General features: G+C 38.4%; 5 protein-coding genes across 8 annotated transcripts; 4 read left to right on the plus strand and 1 right to left on the minus strand.

Annotated features, from left to right (window-relative positions):
• The first annotated feature begins 5546 nt into the window (after positions 1–5546).
• On the plus strand, positions 5547–9273 carry wu:fc11c11 (piggyBac transposable element-derived protein 4). The gene is made up of 3 exons (XM_056758694.1): positions 5547–5871; positions 7457–8725; positions 8805–9273. Exons 1-3 carry the CDS (start codon positions 5726–5728, stop codon positions 9271–9273), a joined length of 1884 nt encoding a protein of 627 aa, XP_056614672.1. The 5' UTR covers positions 5547–5725.
• Positions 9274–10894: 1621 nt separating this feature from the next.
• LOC130429867 (piggyBac transposable element-derived protein 4-like) lies at positions 10895–14519 on the plus strand. 2 transcript variants are annotated; one of them, XM_056758693.1, is made up of 4 exons: positions 11017–11088; positions 11177–11276; positions 12107–13372; positions 13452–14519. In XM_056758693.1, the coding sequence occupies exons 2-4, from the start codon at positions 11188–11190 to the stop codon at positions 13915–13917; spliced, it is 1821 nt and encodes a 606-aa protein (XP_056614671.1). In that variant the 5' UTR covers positions 11017–11088; positions 11177–11187; the 3' UTR covers positions 13918–14519. The 2 variants fall into 2 exon arrangements, with proteins under 2 accessions (XP_056614670.1, XP_056614671.1); XM_056758692.1 differs by having other exon boundaries at positions 10895–11276.
• Positions 14518–19445, minus strand: dnase1l4.2 (deoxyribonuclease 1 like 4, tandem duplicate 2). 2 transcript variants are annotated; one of them, XM_056758695.1, is made up of 10 exons: positions 19391–19445; positions 17977–18067; positions 17384–17473; positions 17149–17243; positions 16982–17068; positions 16753–16865; positions 15728–15840; positions 15301–15458; positions 14933–15029; positions 14518–14842 (listed from the first exon to the last, which is right to left on the minus strand). In XM_056758695.1, the coding sequence occupies exons 3-10, from the start codon at positions 17462–17464 to the stop codon at positions 14726–14728; spliced, it is 861 nt and encodes a 286-aa protein (XP_056614673.1). In that variant the 5' UTR covers positions 17465–17473; positions 17977–18067; positions 19391–19445; the 3' UTR covers positions 14518–14725. The 2 variants fall into 2 exon arrangements, with proteins under 2 accessions (XP_056614673.1, XP_056614674.1); XM_056758696.1 differs by having other exon boundaries at positions 19315–19408.
• Positions 19446–19582: 137 nt separating this feature from the next.
• Positions 19583–22762, plus strand: dnase1l4.1 (deoxyribonuclease 1 like 4, tandem duplicate 1). Of its 2 annotated transcripts, XM_056758697.1 has the most exons (10): positions 19585–19598; positions 20290–20375; positions 20509–20597; positions 20675–20761; positions 20852–20964; positions 21269–21381; positions 21700–21857; positions 21943–22039; positions 22186–22306; positions 22382–22762. In XM_056758697.1, coding segments are annotated over exons 2-10 (861 nt in total). In that variant the 5' UTR covers positions 19585–19598; positions 20290–20294; the 3' UTR covers positions 22384–22762. The 2 variants fall into 2 exon arrangements, with proteins under 2 accessions (XP_056614676.1, XP_056614675.1); XM_056758698.1 differs by having other exon boundaries at positions 19583–19598; positions 22186–22762.
• A 1197-nt stretch (positions 22763–23959) lies between these two features.
• ccdc51 (coiled-coil domain containing 51) lies at positions 23960–26333 on the plus strand. Its single transcript, XM_056759196.1, has 4 exons — positions 23960–24090; positions 24759–25088; positions 25178–25342; positions 25418–26333. The coding sequence occupies exons 2-4, from the start codon at positions 24759–24761 to the stop codon at positions 26195–26197; spliced, it is 1275 nt and encodes a 424-aa protein (XP_056615174.1). The 5' UTR covers positions 23960–24090; the 3' UTR covers positions 26198–26333.
• Positions 26334–26854: the final 521 nt, after the last annotated feature.

The raw sequence follows: 26854 nt of genomic DNA on the forward strand, positions 1-26854 counted from the left end.
CATAATCGTGTCATACCTTTAAATCTGACCAAAATCTCGTCACTTTATTTTTAAGGCGGAAGGATAAACATTTATTTTGTTCATAAGTTTTTGCATTGCAGGTTAAGTAGTTGCTGTGTTCACAGGTCACATCTTTGCACAGGTTTGAAACGATGTGTTCAGATTTTTTTCTGTTACATCAAAAATATTCCTCTTCAGAAAAAGAAACTTGTTCTGTGTCCCAATTGTTCTTCTTTCAGCAGTGCAATGTAGATGAGGAAATGTGTAGAGCGCCATCTGGTGTCAAGATCACTCAATTACTTTTATAAATTTTCCAATTATTTTTTATTTTTAATTAAACTTTATATGTAATTTGTTGATATATGTTTGACAACGTGTGTACAGAAAGGCGATGAATAAAAATCTCTAAATCTAAAGACTGGTGGTTAAAATCTTACAGTAATTCAATATTTATGTTGTGGTTAGATGAACAGTAGTAATTTTTTACACTGTTGCTGACTTAGAAACACATCACTTTATCCTTTCTATATTGAAATTCTTAAAAAATGCACTTTAAAAGCGTGTATTTTATTGCAGTTTTTGTATAAGCCTATCTGTCCTTTGAAATTTGTACCTAATGTACCTTTTCAGAAAACTTTTATCGAAATGAAATTTCGAATTTGATTACGTCTTCATTAAAGTTGCCAGTGAATGTGAATTTCTATGAAAGGTTTATCGAGTAAAGTCTCACAACTCGTGAATTTGACGATTCTTTTAAGTGAATAAAATATTTGATTTGACTTGTGGCCTCACGAAATCGTTCAAAAGTTAAACGTATCGCGAGAGCTCAACTTTCTCACCACGCTCTCGCGATACATGATGTCATTCACCGATCTGTCTGCGCAGCGCCGTTTGAAGTCGATTAAGTTCATGGTCACCCACGTGTTATTTTTCTTTGGAGGTTCCGACACTAACTTCAAATATGCATCAATATGATTGCTTATCAATACGAGTTATTTCGCTTGCTGTATATAATAATGCATACGTTTTAGTTACGCAATAATTGATCATTTCTATTTTCAAACGACAGCTCCGCCCACTGACTACTGTTAATGCTTCTCATAAAGTAATCAATCTGATTACTGATTATCACTTTTCCAAATTGATAAAAAATGATCTTCTCTTATTCTTGCTCCTTTAAGATTAGTTACTTTATATTTAGTTCTTATTTTTCAAATCGCTATGTGAATAGCATCTGTCATTTTATTTAATGTAAATTAACTTGACAGCTATTTTACTTTTTGTTGCTATAGAGTCTCTCCCCATTTTAACTAAACCTAATCTGCTGCATTTCATAATCAATATGATCGAACTTGAAAAAGCACAAATGTATTATTATTTTCTTTTTTCTTTTACATGTATACATCCGTTACTTCATATGAGCATAAGCAGTGCTGTTTCTTTTTTAAGTCTTTCAGATGACGATTCCTCGTCGTCTGAAGATGAGTTGAGTCCTGCAGTCAGCCGACGGAAAAGGAAGATCTCCCGTCCCTCCGCTGTTTCAGCGCCTCCAGCAAAATCGAATAGATCTGCTTCACCTGCCTCTGTAGGGAGTGGACAAGGGAGCGTCAAGAGAAAGCCGTCGTTTTCTATGGACATCTCAAATGATAAGTGGCATAATGCAGATGAGCCTGATATCGAGCCACCTCAACAGCAATTCAGACCCCTCCGCACACCCGGCCCGCAGGTTGTCTCTAGTGCATCCTACAGTACTATGCAGTTATTTGAATTATTCTTTTCATCAAAAGTAATGCTGAAAATTATAGAGCACTCTAATGCTTATATGGCAAACTTTCATGGTTCAAAACGACAATCACGGTGGGACATTTCTTTGAAAGACTTCAAGTCGTTCTTGTCGCGCGTCATCTACATGGGTCTGGTAAAGTGCTTCAACCTCCAAGACTACTGGAAGAAGTCAGACATCTACAGTCTGCCGTATCCTATTCAAGTGATGTCTTGTAGGAGATTTCTAGCCATATCCAGCGCTCTTCACCTCAGTGACCCTGAAGGGAGGGGAAGTCAGACACAAAGCAAGGCAAAGGGGTTGGCTATAATACTGTCATGACATTGGTGAATGAAAAGTCACTGGGCACTGGATACAAGCTGTATGTTGCTAACTTTTACACCATCCTCGCAGTGTTCAGGGACCTCCTGAGTAAGAGGATTTTGGCTTGTGGGACAGTTAGAGCAAACCGGATCGGACGCTCAACAACAGCAGCTCCTCGAGGCAGCATACGCTGGTTGAGAGACGACAATCTCCTGTTCGTCGAGTGGAAGGACAGAAGAAATGTCCTGCTGTGCTCCACCTTTCATAAAGCATTCAACGGTGACAAAGTGAAGAGGAAGGTGAAGGGAGTCGATGGAGTTTGGACCGAAGAAGACTTCCCGGTTTCAGCTGCAGTGCTCGACTATAACAAGTTAGTCAAACTTTATTCAGTGTTATGAAGCAATTCGAATTGAAAATTGTACAATAATGCTGATGTGCTCCACCTTCCATAAAGCATACAATGGTGACACAGTAAAGAGGAAGGTGAAGGGAGAGAAAACAGGCAGGATCATTAAGGACTTCCCGGTTCCAGCTGCAGTGCTGGACTACAATAAGTAAGTCGAAATCTTTTAGTGTTATGAAGTTATGAAGCAAGTTCAAATTGTATAATAATACATTTTCTTATACTTCCAGGCACATGGGTGGAGTGGATCTGTCAGACGCACTTATTGGATATTACACAGTTCTGCATAAAACAAGAAAGTGGTATCGGACCTTCTTTTACCACTTTGTGGACATTGCCGTGGTAAACGCCTTCATTTTACATCAGCACATGGCCAGGGCGAAGAATCAGAAGCCGATGACGCAGAAGGAGTTTCGGGAGGCTCTTGTTTCAGAACTGGCAGGAACAGGCCCTGTTTCAGAACTGGAAGGAACAGGTCCTGTTTCAGCCCTGGCCGAACAAGTCCTTTTTCTGACCTTGGTCCAGATTACACCGCTCCTAAAAATTCTCCTAATAATTCCCACATGCCCAAGTACGTCTCTAGTGATAGCACTGCTGGAAGGTGCAGATGCAAATTGTGCCACCTTAAAACTCCACTTAAGTGTGTCACCTGTGATGTGAGTTTGTGCTTTGTTGCCAAGCGTCAGTGTTTCTTTGAATGGCATAAATCTGGTCAATATAAAGAGGAAGGTAATATGGTCTGAGCCCACAAATTTTATTTAGAATACCTAGATGAGCATGTACCGAAAGAAACAGGTGTCACGGTTCTGCCTATCTTGTCTGGCTAATTCTTGGTCTTGAGGCAGAACCAAAACAGAATTCCCTGTTTCATGTGGGGAGAGACATTTTGGACCTTTTGGCCTTCCATACTCTCCCCTAGTCTCGTCTGTGTTTCCCGCCCTTTCCGTGTCATTAGCTTCCCCTTAGTGTTTCATCTGTTTCACCTGGTCCCCATTAATTATCCTGTGTTTTGTCTCCCTATAAAGAGTCCTCATGTTTCTTTGTCTCGTTGCTCGTGCATTACTTCTTGCTGTTTCATGTTTGATACCTGTTTGCTGTTTGCTTGATGTTCTTGTACCGGTGTACTTGTTCTGGTTCCTGTTCCCCCAGTTGTAGTAAGTGTCAGTTTAGTGTTTGTACCAGTGTTTGTTTGTAGTCTTAGTTCAGTCAGTGTCCTCGTTTATTGTTAAAGTTTATATTTATAGCCCTGTCTTGTTTTTACCCCATCGTGGGTCTTTGTTTTGTCTTGTTGTTAATTTAATAAATATCTGTTACATCAATACCGTCTGTGTCTGCCTGCACTTGGGTTCTCAAGCCATGTCTCACACCGAGACCCATGACAACAGGAAAGAAAGCTCTAAATTGAAACCCTGGTGGTTCGGAACAGTAGTTATACGAACTCTGTTTGTTTTTTATGCTTTTGCTGTCTTGTGCACTACTTTATCGTTACTCTTTTGAAATTCCTACCAATGCTTTTAAAAAGTGTTGTATTAAAAAGTATTCTATTATGTCCTTTGAATTGTTTTTATGGAAATGTGCCTTTTCAGAAAACCTTCGGTTGTTTTTCATTCACAGGTATGATTGTTTCTGTCCTCATATAGCTGAAGAAATCAGAATCGCTGTGTTTGTCACTTTTTACCATCTTCATTAAAGATGTCAAACATCCAGATGTGAACACAAGCTTTTTTTTAAATGTTTATCATTGTTAAGTAAAATCGATCTCACTTCTGCATGGAAGGGTGAAAGGTGAGTATAAACTTTGTTGCATCACCAAGCGTTAAAGCGAGTCAAATATATACTTACAACCCACTGGATGTTCACGAAAGGGGCCATGCATCTGTGTTTCATGCATTCTGACTTATTTACAATGTTAAACATGCTGGCTTCTCATTCTTAACATGGTAAACTTGTCAAAAACGAGTTTGAACCTATGACGTAGTATTTCTGTGCTCGATACACTCCCCCAGCGTTTGTATAGGTTTTGGAAAGTTTATTTCGAACATGAAAATCCATTCTGTAAAAACAACTCTTAGTCCCTTATTGGGCAATTCTACTGGAAAAGCGATTATTTGAAACTGATAGATGGAACGGTCCCAGCGCTAAAAGATACAGGACATGAATCGCATGCGGTAAGTGAAACTAAGTCAAATGTCTGTGTTTTGTTGACAATCGCCGCGTACATGCATATTTTAAATACATTTTTGTCTAATACCCCAGTAGGACGTATTTTTCCGGGGCTTTTATAAATGTGATCAAACTAAATACACTGTGAAGATTAGAAGTATGCCATACTGCTCTATATGTTCTCAAGATAAATATGAGATTGGCAGAAGCTGCGTGGGTTGTGGTAGCTTTAAATCGTGTACTTGTTCCATAGCAGCCAGAAAGCGATACAGGTTTGCAATGAGATAAGAGTGATTAACAAGGACCTCTTTTTTAGGTGAACTATCCCTTTAAATGTTCATAGTACTGTTGTTTTCAAGAGATGGTTCACCCTAAAAAATGATCTATTAACCCTCATGTTATTTCAGAAGAGACCACACTGTAAATAAAAGGGGAAAATGTACTGGCAATTTTCTGCCACTAATTTATCAGTGTATTTTACAGACATTTCCGTTAGTGCTTAAATGTACTTAAATGCTGCACAAAAATAACTGGCAAAACAACTGAGAAAAGGATTCGGAAAATTCCTTCATAATTACACACTATGTTGTGCCCTGTTACTACGGACTTCTTAAAGTACAGTTATGCAGACCTGAGCGACACGGCTCAAAATGCTCGGCGTATGACGTCGAGGTATCGCGAGACCGAATCAAACGCTCAACTTCCTAACCGCTCTCGCGATAATTGATGTCTTTGCCGATTGGTCTGCGCAGCACCGCACGAGGTCGATCCCACCCCTCGTCTGCAGAGCCCTGCAAATGTGCGCCTGTTTCAAATCTCATTTTTCTTTTATGGTTCCGACATTATAAGCATAATCTCAAATATGCATAGACCTTATTACGATTGCCCATTAGTACTAATTTGTTTGCTTCAAGTGACGTTCACACGTTTGCTTTTGAATTTTTGTGAATGAGTATAATTCCTGTTTTCAAACTGCGTCTCGGAGCTCCGCCCACTGACTCCCAAGTTGTTCGATAGTTGTGATTCTGCAGGACTGTCGAGTTTATTCACCTCAGACATCGCATTTGTTTACGATGAGAACTCGTAAAAAGGTTAAAGTTGTTGAGTCCCGGAAGAAAGTAAACGATGTCGAAGAAGAAGACGACATAACGAGTGAACGCGAGGATTTATCCGAGAATGAGAGCGTGGTGTCCTCAGGAGAGGAGATGGTCTTTGATAAGTGAGTGCACACTTTCTCACCTTATATTAAAAAAAGAGACGCTTTTTAAATGATATTTTCACGGTTACGCTTTTTCCGTATAAATACGTATTTGCGTATTTTTAAGCGCATGGATCCCCGCGTAAAACCGCATAAATTCGATTTAATTTAATTGGTGACCGGATTGGGGGTTGGGGGTTTGGGATGTGCCCGTAGTCATCACACGACCCTTTCTACCCTCTTACGTCATGCACGCGCTTGTTATGAATGTAAAGCGATCGCTTCATTCAGAACGTGATTTTGCGAGATATTTTTATGTATCCGTGAAAAGAAGACGCAAAACACCGCTGTTGTGGTACTCAAAAAAGCACGTGGTGTCATTTTTATTAACTGGGGAACTGAACAGCGTTTTGTAACGTATACAGGAAATACATTCCGGAATTTTAATGGCTTGAAATCATACAAAAAGCCGATTTAGTTACAAGTTGAAGTCTCTACTTAATGCATACTTCTAAATGAACTAAAACCGCAACATGCAGCGTTTGCAAACACCTTTACCACATGCGGACTTTTTTTAAATCCCATGTAAGGTAGATACAAGTATAAAGTTTAGTAATTGTACTTTTCACATAAGAAAATAAATGACAAGTAAAAAGGTGGCAAAATACAACAATAACAAAGCAAACAAAAAAACAAGGAGAAAATAAATTAAACAACACCCACAAAATCAACTTATAAAAACAAGACACAATTATTCAGAAAAAATATATAATATTGCACAGTAACAATATATATATATATATATATATATATATATATATATATATATAATAAGCACAGGTGTAAAGTTTTATTGACTTTTTTGTTTTTAAATGAAAGAGTCTGAATATTCTGTTGAGCTTAATTTTTTAAAAGCAATAAAAAAAGCAATAAAAGAGATTTCTTCTGAGGAAATTTGCATAGATGGATATGAATTAGATGCCGATAAATCCGGACAAACCCTGTATGAGTGACGTAGATGCGCCATCTAGTGGCTGTGTATGAAGGTCTGTTAATGAATTATTGTTTGCAGTCTTATTTCTTCTATGTCCATGGCTGATCACATGCTCTTTATTTTTTCGAGTTAAGGCAAATTTTTTGTTAGATTTTTAGAGACATAGTTTTAGATTTTGAGATTGTATATTTAAAAAAAAATTGGTAGACAATGTCTGTGAAACAAAAACAAATAACCAATTGTGTGACTTATGATTTTTTTTGTACTGCATTGATATTTTCTTTCACCTTTTGTAAATAAAGATTTTTTACATTTATTTGATGTTTTATAATACTGTACAGGCTATAGTACCTGACATACAGCTTTTCTATTTAGAAAAAATAAGGCAAAAATCCTATTTCAATTAATCACTTTGAATAAAAGTGTCTTCTAAATGCTTAAAAGTACATGTTATTACATCTTGATTCACAGACAGGCTATTTTACTCATTGTTGGGCGAGAGTCACAACTATGTTGATAAAGTTAGTCACGCAGATAATAAATAAAAACCTACAAAATGTGCAACTTTTTCTCAATGTGTGCGTTAATAATCCTTTTTTGTACGTTTAAAAGTCTTTCAGATGACATCTCGTCGTCTGATTATGACTTGAGTCCTGCAATCAGCCAACGAAAGCGGAAGATCTCTGTTTCACCGTCTCCAGCGAAATCGAAAAGAACTGGTTCACCTGCCTATGCAGGCAGAAGAAAAGGGAGGGTCAAGAAAAAGAGAGTTAAGCGGTCATTGCCGTTTTCTGTAGACATCTCAAATGATAAGTGGCATAGTGCGGATGAGCCTGATATCGAGCCACCTCAACAGAATTTCAGACCCCTCCGAGCACCCGGCCCGCAGGTGATCTTGACTGCGTCCTACAGTCCTATGCAGTTTTTTCACATGTTCTTTTCAGTATCAGTAATGCAGAAAATTATAGAGCACTCTAATGCCTATGGGGCCAACTGGCTGGCTTCGAGGCGAACATCATGGTTCGACATTTCTTTGAAAGACTTCAAGTCGTTTTTGGCGCTCGTCATCTACATGGGTCTGGTAAAGTGCTTCAACCTCCAAGACTACTGGAAAAAGACGGACATCTACAGTCTGCCGTATCCTATACAAGTGATGTCTTGTAGGAGATTTCTAGCCATATCCAGCGCTCTTCACCTCAGTGACCCCGAAGAAGACGTAGAGAATGAAAAGAAGAAGGGAATGGCTGGATATGACCGTCTGTTTAAGATCAAGCCATTGTACGATGACATCAGAATGGCCTGCCAGACTTACTTTCATCCCTTTCAGAACATCTCCATCGATGAGAGAATGGTTGCAACAAAGGCTAGAAATGGACTCAAACAATATATGAAAAACAAACCGACGAAATGGGGCTACAAACTCTTTGTTCTGGCAGATTCGCTCTCTGGCTACACGTGGGACTTCTTCGTGTACGAGGGAAAGTCACTTTTAAGGCAAGGCAAGGGGGTTGGCCATGATGCTGTCATGAGGTTGGCCAATGATAAGTTGTTGGGCACTGGATACAAGCTGTATGTTGACAACTTTTACACCAGCCCCGCGCTGTTCAGGGACCTCCTGAGTAAGAAGATTTTGGCTTGTGGGACAGTTCGAGCAAACCGGATCGGGCGCTCAACAAGACCAGCTCCTCGTGGCAGCATACGCTGGTTGAGAGACGACAATCTCCTGTTCGTCGAGTGGAAGGACAGAAGAAACGTCCTGCTGTGCTCCACCTTTCATAAAGCATTCAACGGTGACAAAGTGAAGAGGAAAGTGAAGGGAGTCGATGGAGTTTGGACTGAACAAGACTTCACGGTTCCGCCTGCAGTGCTCGACTATAACAAGTTAGTCAAACTTTATTCCGTGTTATGAAGCATTTTCGAATTGAAAATTGTATAATAATCAGTTTTCCTTTACTTCCAGGCACATGGGTGGAGTGGATCTGTCAGACGCACTTATTGGATATTACACAGTTCTGCATAAAACAAGAAAGTGGTATCGGACCTTCTTTTACCACTTTGTGGACATTGCCGTGGTAAACGCCTTCATTTTACATCAGCACGTGGCCAGGTCGAAGAACCAGAAGCCGATGACGCAGAAGGAGTTTCGGGAGGCTCTTGTCTCAGAACTGGCAGGGACAGGCCCTGTTTCTGCCACTGCGGCAGATAACACCGGTCCTAAAAATAATGGTCAGAATAATATTTCCAAGATATCTCCCAATCATTCTCACATGCCAAAGTACATTTCCGGCGACAGCACCTTCGGAAGGCGCTTATGCAAATTGTGCCACCTTAAAACTCCAGTTATATGTGTCTCCTGTGATGTGTGTCTGTGCTTTGTTGCCAAGCGTCAGTGTTTCACTCTATGGCATAAATCTGGTAGTTATATGTAAGAGACTTTGGGAAAAGTCTGAGTCCCGAAGTTTTGCTTTGAATGCTTAAACGGGTATGTACAGAAAGACACTGGAAGGAAAAGCGCCTGGTCTAAAGCCTGCTTCCTGGAAACGTGCTATACATTGTGAACAGCACATAATTTATGATCTATTTCCTTTTTAAAAAGTAGTTAGATGAACTGTATTTTGTTACAGTGTTGGTGTCATTGTACACTGGAAACACATTACTATGTGAATTTTGTAATACAATTTATTTAAATACTATTCCGTGTGTTCTGAAATGCGTAAGTGTGCGCTGTCATGCCCATTTGTGTATATTTTGCAACTGGTTTGACAAGATTTTACTGTACATGATTTACGAATACAAAAAGTTTTTGTTTTATTAAATGCATGTACTTGTGTCCATAAGTGGTTACCTAATCTATTATCCATTTTAACTTGTTTGCTGATATCACAGATACATCTGGGAGACGTTTTTTTGATGTCTGCATTTACAAATTGTATTTTTGTTTATTGTTTGACCATCTGCAACATGTGTCCGAGACGTCAGTATTATTACTCAACAATATTGTTACTCTCCAGTCATTACACTCCAACTCTATTATTGTAGTTTTTATATTTATTCTCGAAACAACCTCAATAAAAACCTTTTTAAGACGATTCACTCGCAACTGAACACATACCACATGTAGTGCACATTTTTATTTGGGCTACAACATTTACAGACGTAATTTTGAAAATTGACGTCTTGCAGACGTCTTTTTAATATATGTATTTACAAAATGTATTTTGTTTATTGTTTGACCATCTGCAATATGTCTCCGAGACGTCTCCTGTCAGGTGTCATGTACTGTAGTCATCTAGAAGATGTCTGTTAGGTGTTGATGATTTAGAATGCATGTAAACCTGCCTTTTCTAAGACGTTTATCAGATGTTTTTACACAGCGGATGTATTCCGGATCTTTAGCAGACGTCACATTTCATTTTTCTACCTAATGCAAAATATCGTGTAAATAATGTAAAATTGCCAAATTTATTAAACAAATAGTTTTATGTCGGATTGGGTGCTGATGATATATTTACATATTAGTTTAGGATGACAAAAGATGCATCATCAACACTATTGTTATTCTCCAGACATTACACTCAAAAATATTTGTAAGACGATTCACTCGCAACTAAAAACACATACCACGTGTACTGCATATTTTTATTTGGGCTACAACATTCAAAGACGTAATTTTGAAGAGGTCTCTACCACACTTAGATAGAGTTTACTTTAGTTAATATTAAAACAAATCACAGTATTTTAAACACGTGTTTTTGCAGTTAAATCATGGTTCGTATTCGTAAGTGATTCCACTCCCACATCAAGACGTGATTTTCCCAAAAATCAAAAGTCCTCTACTAGTGTTGTTTCAAATATCCAATGGAGGCCACCGATATCCGTGACGTCAAGCTATAGGATAAAAGCCGCCAATCACAGCTCGATCTCTGTGTCGTGTTTTGTGTGTACTCCCCATTCACGCTGTTTAAAATTCTGCAGCCGTACGGCACGTGGCCTCTCTTCAGTATTTTGCGATGGACCCTCAAATAAAAGGTTACAAATAGGTGCGCGAAAAACGCGCAAGATTTATCAATATAAACATGGACGACGTCAAAGAGGAAAACTCGCCGAGTTTGATCAACTCGAGCGCCGCGACAGAGGAGTGCTCGCGCGATGCAAAAGAGGAAAACTCGCAAGAGTTTATCAGCAAAAACGCGAACGATGTGAAACAAGAGGAAAACTCGGACGATTTTATAAACGCGAACGACGTAAGTGAGGATGACTCGGACGATTTTTTAAACGCGAACGATTTAAGTGAGGATAACTCGGACGATTGTACATCTATGGACGATGTAGAATTAGTGTTGATGTTGTCTGAGGATTCATCTGATCCGGAGAGCGTTGGTTTCAGTGAGGAATCTGAAGAAGAGATGACCGTCGAATCTGTACTTAAAGAGTGAGTTTACATTGATCAAGATTTTGCATGTATATGCAAATTCTAGTATCATTTTTGTGGAAATATTTGCGGGTTATTCAAACAGTTTGTGTAAACTCAACAATCCTGTGCATGGTTTGCCATGACATGGTCAGATTTGTTTTAGTCCCAGACTAACATCGACCTGAATATAGCTGGCTCAGAAATATCTTCAAATATATCAGTGCCATTGATTTGTCTCGAAATGTAGACCGGTAATGTATTCCTAGAAGACATTCTTATAAAAGCGATATAAATATCTAAAGTCCACTGAGGAAAACGTCCTGGTTTGTGAAACCGGTGTTGTGCCGAAATGCACCCCTGCCAGATCACCTGTTTTATTGGCTAATTCTGACCCCTCCCCACACCTTATCCTAACCATTCTGGGGAGGGGGTTCATTTCTCGGCACAACATCTAGTCTAAAACCGTCAAACACGCCTTTTGACCATCAGAACCGGTGATGCTTTCTTCACGAAAAATGCTGGTTATATAATTTTCAGCTTGAAATATATTTTAGTGTAATTTGAGTTGAATTGATTTTATTATCTTGAGGCATTATCTTTTTACTTTATTGTGGCTAGTAATTGCGAAAACGCGGGGTTGCGGAGTTGAGGGTGTGAATTTCATGAAGCTTCGGACATCCTCTTTAAAGGGATGTTTCACTCAAACATGAAAATGCTGTTATCATTTACTTGCATCTTTTACATACATCCCCAGCTAGAGTCCTTTGTCTCCAATTTTTAGCAAGTTATTGCATTTGTCTTCGATATCTTTGATAAAGCCCTAACTTTTTGCATATTTCTATGCACAGTCAGCTCTCGGAATCCAGCGACTCGTCAGATGAGGTCTTAAATCCAGAGGTAACCCCACAAAAAAGAAAGAGACCTTTTCCAGAGAAGTCTGTGAACTCTTTTTCATCACCCGCCGCTATACCAGTTGTCAAATGGAGAGGCAAGAGAAAGAGCCTGCACCGATTGCAAGAAGAGTTTCAACTAAACACCTCAGAGTTGAAGTGGAACAGTATGGATAAACCAGATAAAGAGCCGCGCCAACCGGTTTTCAAACCCCTCCAACCACCTGGACCACAGGTGGTTTGCAGCCCGTTCTGCAGACCTCTGCAATATTTCGAATTGTTCTTTACGACGTCGGTCCTTCAGACCATTGTTGATCATACTAACGCTTACGGAGCAGAGAAGTGCAGTAAAAAAATATGGAAACAGGACACTTCCGTACAAGAATTTAAGGCGTACCTGGCACTGGTCATCTACATGGGGCTGCTAAAATGCTCCTCGCTACAAGACTACTGGAAAACCTCCAACATCTACCGTCTGCCCTTCCCCAACCGAACTATGTCAGGTAACAGATTTCTAGCCATATCCTCCGCACTTCACCTCAGTGATCCCAAAGTAGATGCCGTGAATGAAGAGAAGAAGGGAACACATGAATACGATCGTCTGTGTAAAATCAAACCGCTGTATCAGGACATTCAAGAAGCCTGCAAGACCTCATTTCAGCCCTTTCAGAACATCTCCATCGATGAGAGAATGGTTGCAACAAAGGCTAGAAATGGACTCAAACAATATATGAAAAACAAACCGACGAAATGGGGCTACAAACTCTTTGTTCTGGCAGATTCGCTCTCTGGCTACACGTGGGACTTCTTCGTGTACGAGGGAAAGTCAGTTTTTAGCCAAGGCAAAGGGGTTGGCTACGATACTGTCATGAGGTTGGCAAATGAAAAGTTGTTGGGTTCTGGCTACAAGCTGTTCGTTGACAACTTTTTCACCAGCCCATCGTTGTTCAAGGACCTCCTGAGTAAGAAGATTTGGGCTTGTGGGACTCTTCGTGCAAACAGGATAAACCACTCGAAAACACCGGCACCTCGTGGCAATATACGCTGGTTCAGAGATGACAAACTTCTGTTCATCGAGTGGAAGGACAGAAGAGATGTGCTGATGTGCTCCACCTTCCATAAAGCATACAATGGTGACACAGTGAAGAGGAAGGTGAAGGGAGAGAAATCAGGCAGGATCATTAAGGACTTCCCGGTTCCAGCTGCAGTGCTGGACTACAATAAGTAAGTCGAAATCTTTTAGTGTTATGAAGTTATGAAGCAAGTTCAAATTGTATAATAATACATTTTCTTATACTTCCAGGCACATGGGTGGAGTGGATCTTTCTGACGCACTCATTGGATATTACAAAGTCCTACATAAAACAAGAAAGTGGTATCGGACCTTCTTCTACCACTTTGTGGACATTGCCGTGGTAAACGCCTTCATTTTACACAAGCACACGGCCAAGGAAAAGAATGAGAAGTCGATGACCCAGAAGGAGTTCCGGGAGGGTCTATGCTCAGATCTCATGAAAGCAAGCGGTTGTTACTCCATAGTTCATCCTGCTCCTGAACTTCTACACCTGCCAAAGTACATCAGTGATGATAGCACTGTCGGAAGGCAGAAATGCCGAAATTGCTACCTCAAAACTCCGATCATGTGTGTGCTTTGCAAGCTGCCATTGTGTTTTGTTCCTACACGCACATGCTTTACCGACTGGCATGAATCCAAAGCTGCTGAAGTAAAGTGCAGAGTTTCTGTTGGAAAGATATCAAAAGCACAATAAAGAAAGAACTATGTGAAAAACACCTGGATGGAGCCTGTGGAGAAGTTATAGTAGTTGCAGTTCACCCAAAAATTCTGTGATTAGTTATTTACCCTCAGGTTGTTCCAAACCTTTGTGAATTTCTTTGTTCTGAAGAACAAGGAGAAAGATATTTGGAAGAATGTCAGAAACCAAAGAGATATCATCCCCCATTGACTCCTATAGTAGGTGAAAATACTATGGGAGTCAATGGGGGATAAGATGTGATTGGTGGAAATATCACTATAATGTTTTATGAATAGTAAAAGTCATTAATTTATTGTAGTACTATGCATTAAAGTGCTTACTTTCCTGTTGAGTTTACTGTTTTAACTTGAACTATCTCAACAAATAAAATGGGGTCTTGGAACACAGTTAGTCATTTTTCCGGTCAATGCGTAACGTTTCAAGAATAAATGTTAAAACATTTTGATGACATGGTGTGACTGTTCCGATGTTTGAAATGTTACGTCTTCATTATTATCACGTGGGGACTTTATGAACAAACGCTTTTTGTTGACATTAAAGGCATCTTTACAATGTTTTGGGTGCAAGTGTTTTTTTCAATAAAGGGGTAAAAAGTATTGTTTTGGGTTTTGTTTTAATACAATTAAAAACACAAATTCATAGAAGTGCAAATTGAAAATTATCACAAACGCTTTTAAAATTTCACAGTTAAATTTAAATGAAATGTTACATCCTGGTTTTCCTAATTAAGAGGTAGTATCTCTCCTTAACTAGAGTGATGAGATCAGTCATTTCTAAAGAAATTAACAGCAGGGATATCCCATCATGCTTTGCGCTTCTTTGTTTTGGGTTTGCTGCTAGTCCCTGCTGCTGACTGCTTTGCTGTTGACTTCTTTTTCAGAGTCACCTCCACAGGATAATGATCACTGATGTCTAGAGCCTGCAAAACATGAATGAAATTTATCAATAATAATATTTCATTACATAACTGAAAACTAGATGATTCCTGCTACTAAAAGCACATACTCACCATTTCCTCAGATAGTTTGTAAGCTATTTGGAAGTTGAAGGGTTTTGCGGATCTTGGCACAACAGCTTGCAACATGTCGTTTTTATACACCACGATTCTAAACAAGGTAAATATTAATGTCCAGTGAGACAGACTTAATGTATTTATATACAACTGTTTAGCCACCATAAAATATTAAGACGTAATCTCATGACAACTACATTACTTTCTATGAGAGGGCTAATTTGTATTAATTCGTACAATCTTATTCAAACGTGTATTCAGTTCAATCTGCTTTAAAGTGACAGTAGATTTAAGGGTTGGGCTTTAATAACGCATTTTTCCCACAAAGCATTTTGTTAATTGTTACAGGTTTTGATCTGTTTCACCTGTCGTAGGTGTGATCGTTGGACAGACTGGCTGTAGTGTCGACATCATCCCCAATCAGCCAATGAAAATCTGGGTCGCTGCGGATTCTGATGCCCTTCATCTTTTTCTTGGAGACATACGCGCCGTCTGCATTGAAGTCGCCGAGGATCATGACATTCTGTAAGAAGCCAGTCTGAGTTTTCTCTTAAACTCAACAGTGTTAATTTACCACCGAACTACCTAATTTTCAATTTATATATTTATTTTGTGTGTTTGAGAGAGAGAAAAATCTTCATTTATTAAGAAATGAGGTTTCTATATACTTTGTGTAAATGTAAGATATTTACCCATTGTTTTGAATTTAAATTTCAGTTTATTGAAAGATGAAATATTTATTTTTATGAATGTATATTTTAAATGTAGTTTTGTTTCACAGGTCGAACTCACATCCGTCTTCCATTTGTCCTTAACATGCAGAAACACATCGTACAGTTCGTCTAGTTCCTTCCCGGAGTCTTTTGGCTTTGTGTGAACGGGAATCAGCACTAAATCCTTTAGCACTGCAACACACACAATATCATTTTGGAATCAGATATGGACTACTTTTTATTAGAAATGCACCGATATATCGGCTAATTATTGGTATCGGTTGATAAAAGGAATTTTTCACAAAACAACCAATGATCAGGGACGATACATCCTGTCAATTAAAATGCAATTAATTTGTGCTCTGTGTATATTTAATGTTGAGAAACCTCTAATAGTCGTTATATGAACTAATAACATTCTAAAAGGTAAGAAAAATAATTTAACATTTAGAATTTAGTTAATGTGTGTTAAAGACGGGGTAACCGATTTCCGAATTACGCTTTAGACAACTGAGTCGGGCCGATTACAAAAACAACCTTGCAGCCAATCACCATAAAGGTGCACAGTGCACAGGTCGGACATTGGCCGAGCCGAGTGCTTGACGAAAACGAAAGATTGGGTTAAGGATGTGTTTGTTTTGGTGATTTGAAAATCAACAACGCCTAAGAGAATTCGGTCACCCTGCCTTTTAATATAACCACCAAACTATCAGTATCGTCACCGGTATCGGCAGATATCACTCTGCTATCGGTATTAGTGGAGAAATGTAATATTGTTGCATCTCTAGTTTTTATAAAAGTTCTTTAAAAAATATTATTTTTGAACTAATTTTCTTAATTCTTTTACATATTAAATAATATAGATGTCAATTAATGTTCTCAAAGTGATAGTTCACCCAAAAATGAAAATCATGTCATCATTTACATTCTTCAAAATATTTTTCTTTGGTTTGAACAGAACAAAGAAATGTAAACGGGTTTGAAACAACCTGAGGGTGAATAATTGACAACAGAACTTTTCGGCGAATTATCCCTTTATAAAGATTTTAAAAGTGTTAAATGGACGCTAAAATGCTAGAATGTCTGTTCGCAGACATTGGCTACCTGTGTGTTTACAACAGAAGCGCAGAATGAAAGGTTCACGTGAGAATGCGTCTTCATCGCCCTCCTGATTGTCCTCATATTGGTAAGTGTCAACCAGTTCAGCTTCATCTTTTCTGTTATCAGATATGAAAAAATGTATGTTAACAGCATCCTAAATAACATCAAAATAAAACAGGGAGCCACTAAATTTGCAATAATAATACAAAAAACTGTGCTGAAAGCATCATACCTGTAAAAGCAGACAAACTGCTCCTTATAAAGAGTTCGGCCCAGTCTGGAGCTCCCGATCATACTGAAAGGACGTTTCTTATTGGCTCTGTTAGAGAAACACAGATGTCGTATTTTAGGATTTTCCAACAACAGAACATATAAAGTATGTGTGAAGATTCAACAGACCCCGTGCTGTTCAGCTCCCTCAGAAACTTCTCGATGGATTTTCCTGATTTGTCCACCACTTCAAGAATTACGATCATATCATAGCGAGAGAAAATCTACGGGCAGAGTATTGAGATGTCTTCAAAAGCAGCTTTGAAGTTTTTATGTTATCTTGACAACATAGATAAAGTGCAGTTTGGTTGTAAAAGTGCTTTCTGGAATTTATTGCACTCTGCAGGGGACACGTTTAACTCACCTTTATGAGATATTTTACAACGTTTGCGTTTGACAGCTTGGTCGGGCCCAGACGTTTGATGTTAAAAGATGCGATCTTCATGGTGCCGTTCTGTGAAAGAGTCGAGAAAGGTTTCAGTGTGTCACGGTAAAACATGTTTTTCCGCCTTTAAACCACTTGACACTGATAATGCCTCAGCTATATGTTTTCCTGTGTATTTCCATACATTTTCCTGCTTTAAATCATGTTCGGAAACGTTTTCATTGTTCTCACAATGGAAACAGATGTAGTTTTTTAAGAGCTGACATGACAGATTACAGACCACAGCAGATGTGTTAGACACTGAAAGGAAAACCATTGCGATACTCATTTTGAAAACAGCACCCAACACAACACAAAACTAAAAAAAATTACCAGTGGGAGGTCACAAATTTATCAAAACATTCAAGAATGAGCTTTGGGCATAAATTAGTTTAAATAAAACTAAAGTATGTTATGTTTGTAAATGTTGAACATAAATGCATAAATGTTAAGTTACATTAGTCACAAGTGACACAATCTAAACATTTAATATTCTTTTAATGAAATCCAACAGCAGGATTTTCGACTCTTACCTAAAGTAGCGGCAGTGTTTTCAAATGTTGGCTTGTCTTCCTGTGTTGTCTGTTAGGTTGAGCGCTGATAATAAGGTCACATGTCCACTTCCTGTTCAAAGTTAAACAGAAGTGTCTGTGGTACAGATGTGTCCTAAAGTAGAGAACGGGTACACGTCTCCCTCTATCTAAACAAATAACAACTTTTTTTGTTGTAGATGTATGGAAGTGTTTGTTGATCTTGCACCGGTTTAATGATTGACAGAAATAACATCCTTCATGCATTCAGTTGCATTTTTTAAATGCCAGCACACTGTCTTGAGTGTTCTTCCAATGTAACGCAAATAATAAACGAAGAGTTTGGTTCCAAAATGAGATAACGTTTTTAACATTTTTCAAAAATCATGTTTGTTATTATGTTTTTTTGTGTTAGTAAGCTGTATTTTTGGAGTTATTATGGCTTAAATAAAAAAAAAACTAACTGCAGTTTAACTCATTTTGGAACCAAACAAATTTACACTTTTGATGTAACTTTAAAACGTTAGACTTTCAGATAACGTTCTCTAAACGTTCTCTCAACGTTATCAATAGCATTTTTGCAGTAAGATTAAAAATGTTTCGTAAACGTCATAGCGAATTATGAAAACATACACTGAAATGTTAAAGAAGTGAGAGATAATGTTTTCATAGGGTAATGGAAAGTTAGCAAAACATACTGCAATGTAAACACATTTTTGTTAGCTGTGTTGTTTGTTTAACACTACAAAAGAATCAGACAGCTAATAAAGGGAACACATGTGAATGCACTATAAATAGAACTAAAGCCATTGTTTATGACTATAGGTTTAAACATTGACTGATGATTTGTTGAAGTTTTTTAAATAAAGTGAAAGCTGTTAATCTGAAGTATCTGTTGCGCACAACTAAAATGTTGTTTTTGGTTCACCGGTCAAATACAAAGACTGTAGTCACATTACACATTGCCATGGCGAGACTGACTGCATTTCAACGGAACATCAGTCCTCTGCCTCAACATGAATTTTGTGTCAACAACCGATATAATGTAACACGAAACACATATGTGACATGGAGGAATTTTGGATACGTATAAGATTTCTGCCAAAAAACACTGAGCCAAATGGGTTGCAGCCGTTGAGTTAATCCACAACCAATGAATTTACATTTGTTATAATTTCACTCAATATCAACTCGATGCCAAAGATCACATCCACCTCCATCTTCAGGAGATGGCTTTGTTCTACACTCATGAACTCTGCTTCCCTCTAAGGGCAGAACCTGTTTATTGTTTCCTCACACGTTTTCTTGCTTGAATGGTCAAAAGCTTGAATTCTTTCCTACCTGTTGATGATGTCCACACCTTCCAATGCAATGTGAAGCTTTTAATGACAATGACGGTTATGTTGACTAAACTCACCTGTAAGGTTGGACGTTCTACTTCCGTGTGAGTATTTGCCCAGGGGGAGGAACTGCTTTGTTGTTTAAAAGTCCATCCCAACAGTGTCCAAACTGGGGCTGGGCCAAAAAAGCGTTAGCCAATCACAGGCCAGGTTTCTGCTATAAGTAATGCTGGCGTTTTAAAAGTCTTGTGGTCTTTACCTGTGCATCTTTAGACCAGTGGCTGGGTGAGTTAAGTCTGTTTTTTTATTTCTATTATTTGCAAAATGTTCAAGTGTGTATTTTTATATGAAATACATTTAAACTACAACATTTTGTGAATTATGTGAGTTAAGTCTTTTGCATGAGCTACCTATAATATAGGTTTATATTTTATTTTATTTCTATGTTTTTGCTGTTTCTTTTTATGAAAAATACTTTAAAACAACAACATTTTGTGAAATAAAAAAAGGGTAACAATTCTTCATTCACACAAAATGTGTTGCATGCCAATCTAAAAACATTTGAATTGGGATATCAATGGGGGATCTCTCTTCCACCCAAATTCTGTAAAAGCTGCTGATCTCTGGTGTCTACTGAAACAGGTTTATCCACTTCTCACAGCATTCTGAGGAGAAAAGAGTCTGTTGTCCAATGATCAGCATTACATCATTATGAATATTATTGTTCTAAAGAAGCAACTACAGGATGTTATTTTCTGTCTGATTCTATTTGTCTGTCCATTTATGTGTTTGTCTGCTTATTGATCTATTCATCTGTCTATCCGTTCAACTGTCTGTCCATTCGTCTGTCTGTCTTTCTATCCTTCAATCAACTGTATCTGTTTATCTGTTCATTATCTATTGTTAGTTTGTTACTGATTCGTTCGTTCACAAATGTTGCTGCATATCTGTAATGAGTGAATTCATGTTTTCTCAGGCATCATGAAGATCGCTGCTTTTAACATTCAGAAATTTGGCAAATCAAAACTATCGGATCCGTTAGTGCGGAAAACCCTGATTAAGGTGAAGCCCTTTCCACACCCTCCGAAATCCCAGAATCCTATTCGTGAGAAGCAGCGTGTGTGACATTATTGCAGAATCGTGTATAATCACACTTTCGTCACAATGTTCATTTTCTGTCGCTCCCTCTTTTCAGATAGTTTCACGCTATGACATCATCGTGATTCTGGAGGTGGTGGATTCAAGTGGAATCTCAGTGGATGAGTTTCTCAAAGAGCTGAACAAGTGAGTCAGAAAGGTGGGATTTATACTGAAAAGCGTGTGATTAAATGTCATTAGTGGTCATTACTCTTCTTTCACAGGTATACTAAGACGCATCATTACACCTTGAAGATCAGCACACGGCTGGGACGAGGAACTTACAAAGAACAGTTTATGTTCCTTTACAGGTTACTGCCTTAGTTGAATTTGATATGGATTTAAATAGTATAATCATTCACTTTTTACAGACCTTATTGGTATTTGTTTTATTTGAAAAGGGACGACCTGGTGGATTTGATTGGTTCCTACCAATATAAAGATGATGAGACTGGAGACGAGGATGCTTTTGCCAGAGAACCGTATGTTCTGCGATTCACATGTCACGAAACTGGTAAACTGACTCATACTCTCATCATCTCAGTGTGACAGTCCCATGAGTCTTGGGCATTGCACATCTTTAAGGGCAAGGCCAAGACTGATGCTCTTTTGTGTGAAGACTGAATGTAGACTACAAGGAAATGATACATAAAATCAAGCAAAATGTTTTTGTGATGAGTGTATGGTGAAATCACAATTCAAATCATAATTTGAAAATAAATATTAATGACGGAAACACTAGTATTCATTTCCTCATCCATTTTTAAGGTGTTTGGATGGAATTTGGGTAATCATGTGTGGTGTTTGTGTCTTTACAGTGTTGAAGGATTTGGTGCTGATTCCTGTTCACACAAAACCAGAGGATTCAGTGAAAGAACTGGACGAACTCTATGATGTGTTCCAAAACGTCAAGGAGAAATGGGAGACGGATGTAACTATCTGATTTGGTTATTTTTGGTGGTGTTCGCCAGTGAATAAGCCTGCCTCAAAATGTCTGTCACTACAAGTCACATTTGTAAATGTTTATTTTTATTATTTGCCAGATCCTCTTAACCAAACTAGTCTAATTGCGTAAAAAACTATACAAGTGCAGGAAAAACATAAATGCATAGTTAAACATGATTTTTTTTTTTCTCTTCTCTGGTTCGTTCTGATATCAGGACAAGCACCACGAATAATAAAAATATATGTATACATGCTTTATCAATTCTATCAATCGTAAGACATACAACTATTCTCATATGTCCAGAACATTATGATACTGGGGGACTTCAATGCAGATGGAAATTACGTGTCTGAAAAACAAATGCATAAAATCAGAATCCGGAGCGACAAGAATTTCCATTGGCTGATCACAGACGACGTTGACACCACAGCCAGTGTTAATAATGACCACACTTATGACCGGTAAATCATTCTCATACCACATAAACCAATCACAGCACTTATAAAACATGAATTGATATATGCTCAATATCACGTTTAAATGCAGGATCGTGGTATATGGAAACGATATGTTGGAGGCTGTTGTTCCAGATTCTGCAAAACCATTCAACTTCCAGAAGGCCTACAAGCTAACAGATGAGAATGTAAACCCAAGAATCATCTTTTTCATCACTGAAACCAGTTGTTTAATCAATGTTACCATGAATATCAATCTGCACATGATTTACAGTATTGTATTTTAAGGGGTCTAATCGGTATTTCGATAACACATATTTCCACCTTTACACAGGCACTGAAAGTGAGTGATCACTACCCAGTAGAGGTGGAACTAAAGCGAAAAAGTCCGCAGGCAAAGCGGGAAAGTCAGCAGCCGAAACGTGAAAGTCAGCAGCCAAAGCGCAAACGCACATGTAAGAAACAACTTCAGGTCGAAATAGCAATACATTGAAAGAGTATAAACAATAAGAATGCTATTCTTTCTTTAGGAAAAACAATGATACTTCAAGCTAGAAGTTTGTGAAAGAGCCGGACAAGAGACCGAATTCTCCTCCAGAAGTGACCGAAGACCCAAATATGAAATTGGAACAGATTAAAGAATTTCTTGCAAGAAATCATTCAGAACTTGAATTGTCTTGTAAAAATGTAGTGAGAGTTTCACAAAGGACATTAAATCATCTCAAACAGAAACTTAAACACATTACAAACTTTATTCCCGAACTTTGTCTTTACAAGAGTAATAAACTAAGAAAGAAAAGGATTTGCCATTATGTGGACCCAAATGATGTTTACACAGACTTTAATCAGACAATGTGTTCCCAAACATGGCAAGCAAATATAAAATAAAAACACTAATTCATTTCTTCCCAGACTTCTTGATTCCACCCGAGGCTATAAAAAGAAAAACATTTATTAAAACCACAAGTCAAAACACTGAACACAAGCGAATTATACATAATAATTTCAACACGACGAAACACAATGATTAATGCCGATGTATGATTCCCTATCACGTACCTAAAGGTCCTTTTCCAGAAGCTTTAGCTTTCAACTGTTCCAAAGCTTTCTGGTCATCCTTCAGTTTCTGTTTGTAAGCCATTTCATCCTGCAAGGAATTCATTTTAACGGAGAAGTTAATGCAGATAATGCTTGACAAGCAGGCAAAAAAGGGTTCACATATGAAAATGGTCATTTCATAATTCCCACACTTGAATTGTGGCCATTTATAACTTTGATGAATTTGCAACTAGTCTAAAATGTTAAAATTTGTAACAATGAAGATTAAACACTAGTTTTAGAGCGACTGAATCTGTCCACAAACCTATAATCTCAATGTTTATATATAAACACGTCAACAGAAAACTTACATCATCCATTTCTTTAGCTTGTTTCTTGGGAGCCTTGAGTGGTTTCTTTTTACCTCCTGTTTAACAAAATAAACAACTTTTAGTATTCTCTGGTACAAAATGAACACTAAAATCTGAAGTGTTGTGGACGAGACACTTTAATAAGATCAATAAATAATTTGTTTCGCCATAACACATGTGTTACAGTTACGTAGAACAAAAAAAATCCCAAAGAGCACTTTAAATTTACAAATTTAGGGCTTTTCTTATCGACAGACAACTATATGGGTTAAAAAGAACAATTTCAAATTAAATATAGTAACACCGTTAATGCAGTTTTGGCATCGTGAGTATAATAAAACTTTAAACGTTAACGTTACATATTGATGCTGTGTAGAAATGTCTGTTTCAATATTATTTCTAAACGAAGTGACTAATGTATTAATGTTTGTGTACTAAATTCATTTTTACCATCTCTTCCAGACATGATGCTCGGATTATTTAGCAAACGCTTTTTTCGGCGCTGTAAGGACCCCAGCGGTTTTCCGGCGGATGTAGTTGTCCCAGCACCTGCCTGATATGACTGAAAGATTCGTGAGAATTATTTAAAAGAATCGGTTCGTGCTTCGTGATTCATCGCTCAACGTTGTTTCCACGGATTGCGAAAAGATTCGACTGAATCGTTTGTAAAGGAACCGGCTCAGTTGTTAGGGAATCGGACAGCAGCAGCAAGTGCCTGAGTGAAATGCGCAGAATGACAGTTGAAGATTAAATAGCTATATTCATTATTTTACAGTTTGTAAACATGTTTCATCACTGACCGAGCAAAAAGACGAAACTGCGAACTCCTGGTATGTGTTTAATTGGTTTGTCAAGTAATAATGACATCACCAAACAATAGAATTACTTACGAATAGTATTTGATTCATTCATCGGCTTAAAAATCGGTTTTATTTTGCTAGCGATGAATTCGTGGACTTTAAACACGTTAAATGAAGACATGTCGAACACCATTTGTACATTTAGTTTCGATGTGTGATTCACTTTGAATGATCGACATTCTTTGATGCTTTAGTTTTCCAAATAATGACATTTAAACTTGTATAGAAAGTTAGTAATGCGCTTAACTTGTAAAAACAATTTTAACATTAGCATGTTTGTTGTCTTGAATAATTTAATTGTTTTCTTTTAGTGTTTGTTTCTTATTCTTGTACATTTAAATGCAAATCAAATGTATCGGGAAATGTCACGATACGTGCATTTTTTTACAAAGTGGAAATTCAACTTAAATTCAAGTGACAGATTTATTTCTAAACAGTTACAATTTTGTTAAAGACTGTATGTTAATATAATATGTTGATACAGTCACTAAGTCTATACAATACAATGTTTTTTTTTGTATTGCAATATTCGATACATCAATATATCTTTACACTGCTGCAAAGCATTAATATATCATTGATATTATGTCACACGTCAAAATATTTGACTAAATGAATTTATTTTGGAATACTTTCAGATGACGTGTGGAGTGAGGTTTCGAGGGAACGCTGTGTTTCCAAGCAGCTATGGCACATGTCTCTACAGACACCACATGTCCAGGTCGGTCCGGTGGAACATGTGCAGAACGTACTGCACCCAGCAGCATAGCCCAAAAGATGAGCCCAGTAAAATGACAGCAGTGAAAGAACGCACAGCGTCTGTCTTGACGTTCACAGGAGAGTTAGGGCGCCAGTTGGGCCGGAAAACCGTTAAAGTCGTGACTGTGACTGTCAACAATTGGTGGGTGAAATACGAGGAGTTTGTCGGGCTTAATGAAGTCAGAGATGCTCAGACACAAGTCACTGAGGTAAGCAATTGTGTCATTTGATGTATTTTTCAAATCTCAGTAAAATCAAAATCAAATATATTTTTTATCTTAATAATTTTTACTGTTAGGGGGAGAAGGCCTTCATGGTGGCCAGAGGAATCGTGCGAGAAGCTCATGGTAGCCTGGAGGCCCTTCAGGTTCGGCTGAAGGAGGTGAGGGACCGACTGGACCGTGTGTCACGAGAAGAGGCACATTATCTGGAGTTAGCCACAATGGAGCACAAGTTACTACAGGTGAGGTATTACTCGAATACTCTATTAAAAGGTTGCGAAGTTACGTGTTTCAAACGCCGTTGTTTGGGTATACAGGAGGAGAGGCGTCTCAGAACAGCCTATGAGAATGCAGAGGAAGGCGAGCGAGAGAAGTTCGCCCTGTTCTCCGCTGCTGTGCGCGAAAGCCATGAGAGAGAAAGGACGAGAGCCGAACGCACCAAGAACTGGTCCGTCATCGGGTCCGTGCTGGGCGCCGTTATCGGGGTGATGGGGTCTACTTACATCAACAGGGTACGTTTGCAGGAACTCAAGAGCTTGTTGTTGGAAGCCCAGAAAGGACCGGCGAGTCTTCAGGAAGCCATGAAGGTCCAAGACAGCATGTACAAAGCCCAGCAAGATGAACTCGGCAACCTCATCGGCTCACTCAGGTTGACTGTAAAAGGCAGCGTAGATGATGTGAAAGCGGTCAGGCCGGCGAATGTCCCACCGAGACACTTCGTAGCCCAAACTGTCCCATCAAGTTCCTCGGATAAAGCGATCAAAGAGATTCTTCAGCATACCCAAAGAGCCCAAGGGCTCATGGAGAGCATTAAACCTCAGCTGGAACATCTGGAGGAGAACGTCGTGAAGGTCGAGACTGAGTTACGGGCGGTGAAGACCACCTTACAGACTCGTCCCATCGAGAAGCCGCTCATTCAGACGCGAGACAAGCAACTGTTAGTGTGCGATACGGAGGTGGTCATCCAGGGCCTCGATCAGGCTGAGAAAAGATTGGACGCTCAGATTAGCAAGACGAGTCTGTATAGCACAGTCGTAACGTGTGCCGTGTTCGCCGTGACCGTACCGGTTTTGTATGTGATTTTGAAAGGTACTTGAAACTCTACATGGACGTTTACACTTTAGGGGCCATTAAACACACAAGAGAATTTAAAAGGTATAATATAACTACATTGTCTGCACTGAAATCATGCAAGTGTTGTCGTAAAAGATTAATTAAATTTCTCAATGCTAACTTTCTGTTTCATGTTTCATTGTAATTGAACACAATATTGTGCTGTCATAGTATCTTTATTTATTCTTAAATGGGACTTTTATTGTACATTACACATATTATAAACGTCCAAATTCTTTACAAGAATGTCAGTCTGATATTTTGATGTTCTGTCAATTTTTACTATAAAGTTTCTAGATGTCTAATCTAATGTCAGTGTTTTTTAACTGTATTAAATATTAAGTACACAACAGTTTTCATACTACAAAACACTGTAGTTTACACTGTGTCGTCATAACTATAATATTCTGCAGTATACTGAAATATAATGCACTTTATTATAGTAAACATTAAAGTATGCGACAGTTCTTTTCAAGTGGGCATCTTGCAGAAATCCCCCTCCGCGCTGAAGCGACGCTGTGTATTTTAACAGTATTAAAGTGACCCGCCCATTTCTGAAGGGCAACCAATGGCAATTCAGTGCGTTTTGACGTATTGATCAAAGACCCAATCACAGCGCTCCGACGCGCTTACCGTATCAC

Source organism: Triplophysa dalaica, chromosome 10 (genome assembly GCF_015846415.1).
Source record: "Triplophysa dalaica isolate WHDGS20190420 chromosome 10, ASM1584641v1, whole genome shotgun sequence".
Lineage (NCBI taxonomy): Eukaryota > Metazoa > Chordata > Actinopteri > Cypriniformes > Nemacheilidae > Triplophysa > Triplophysa dalaica.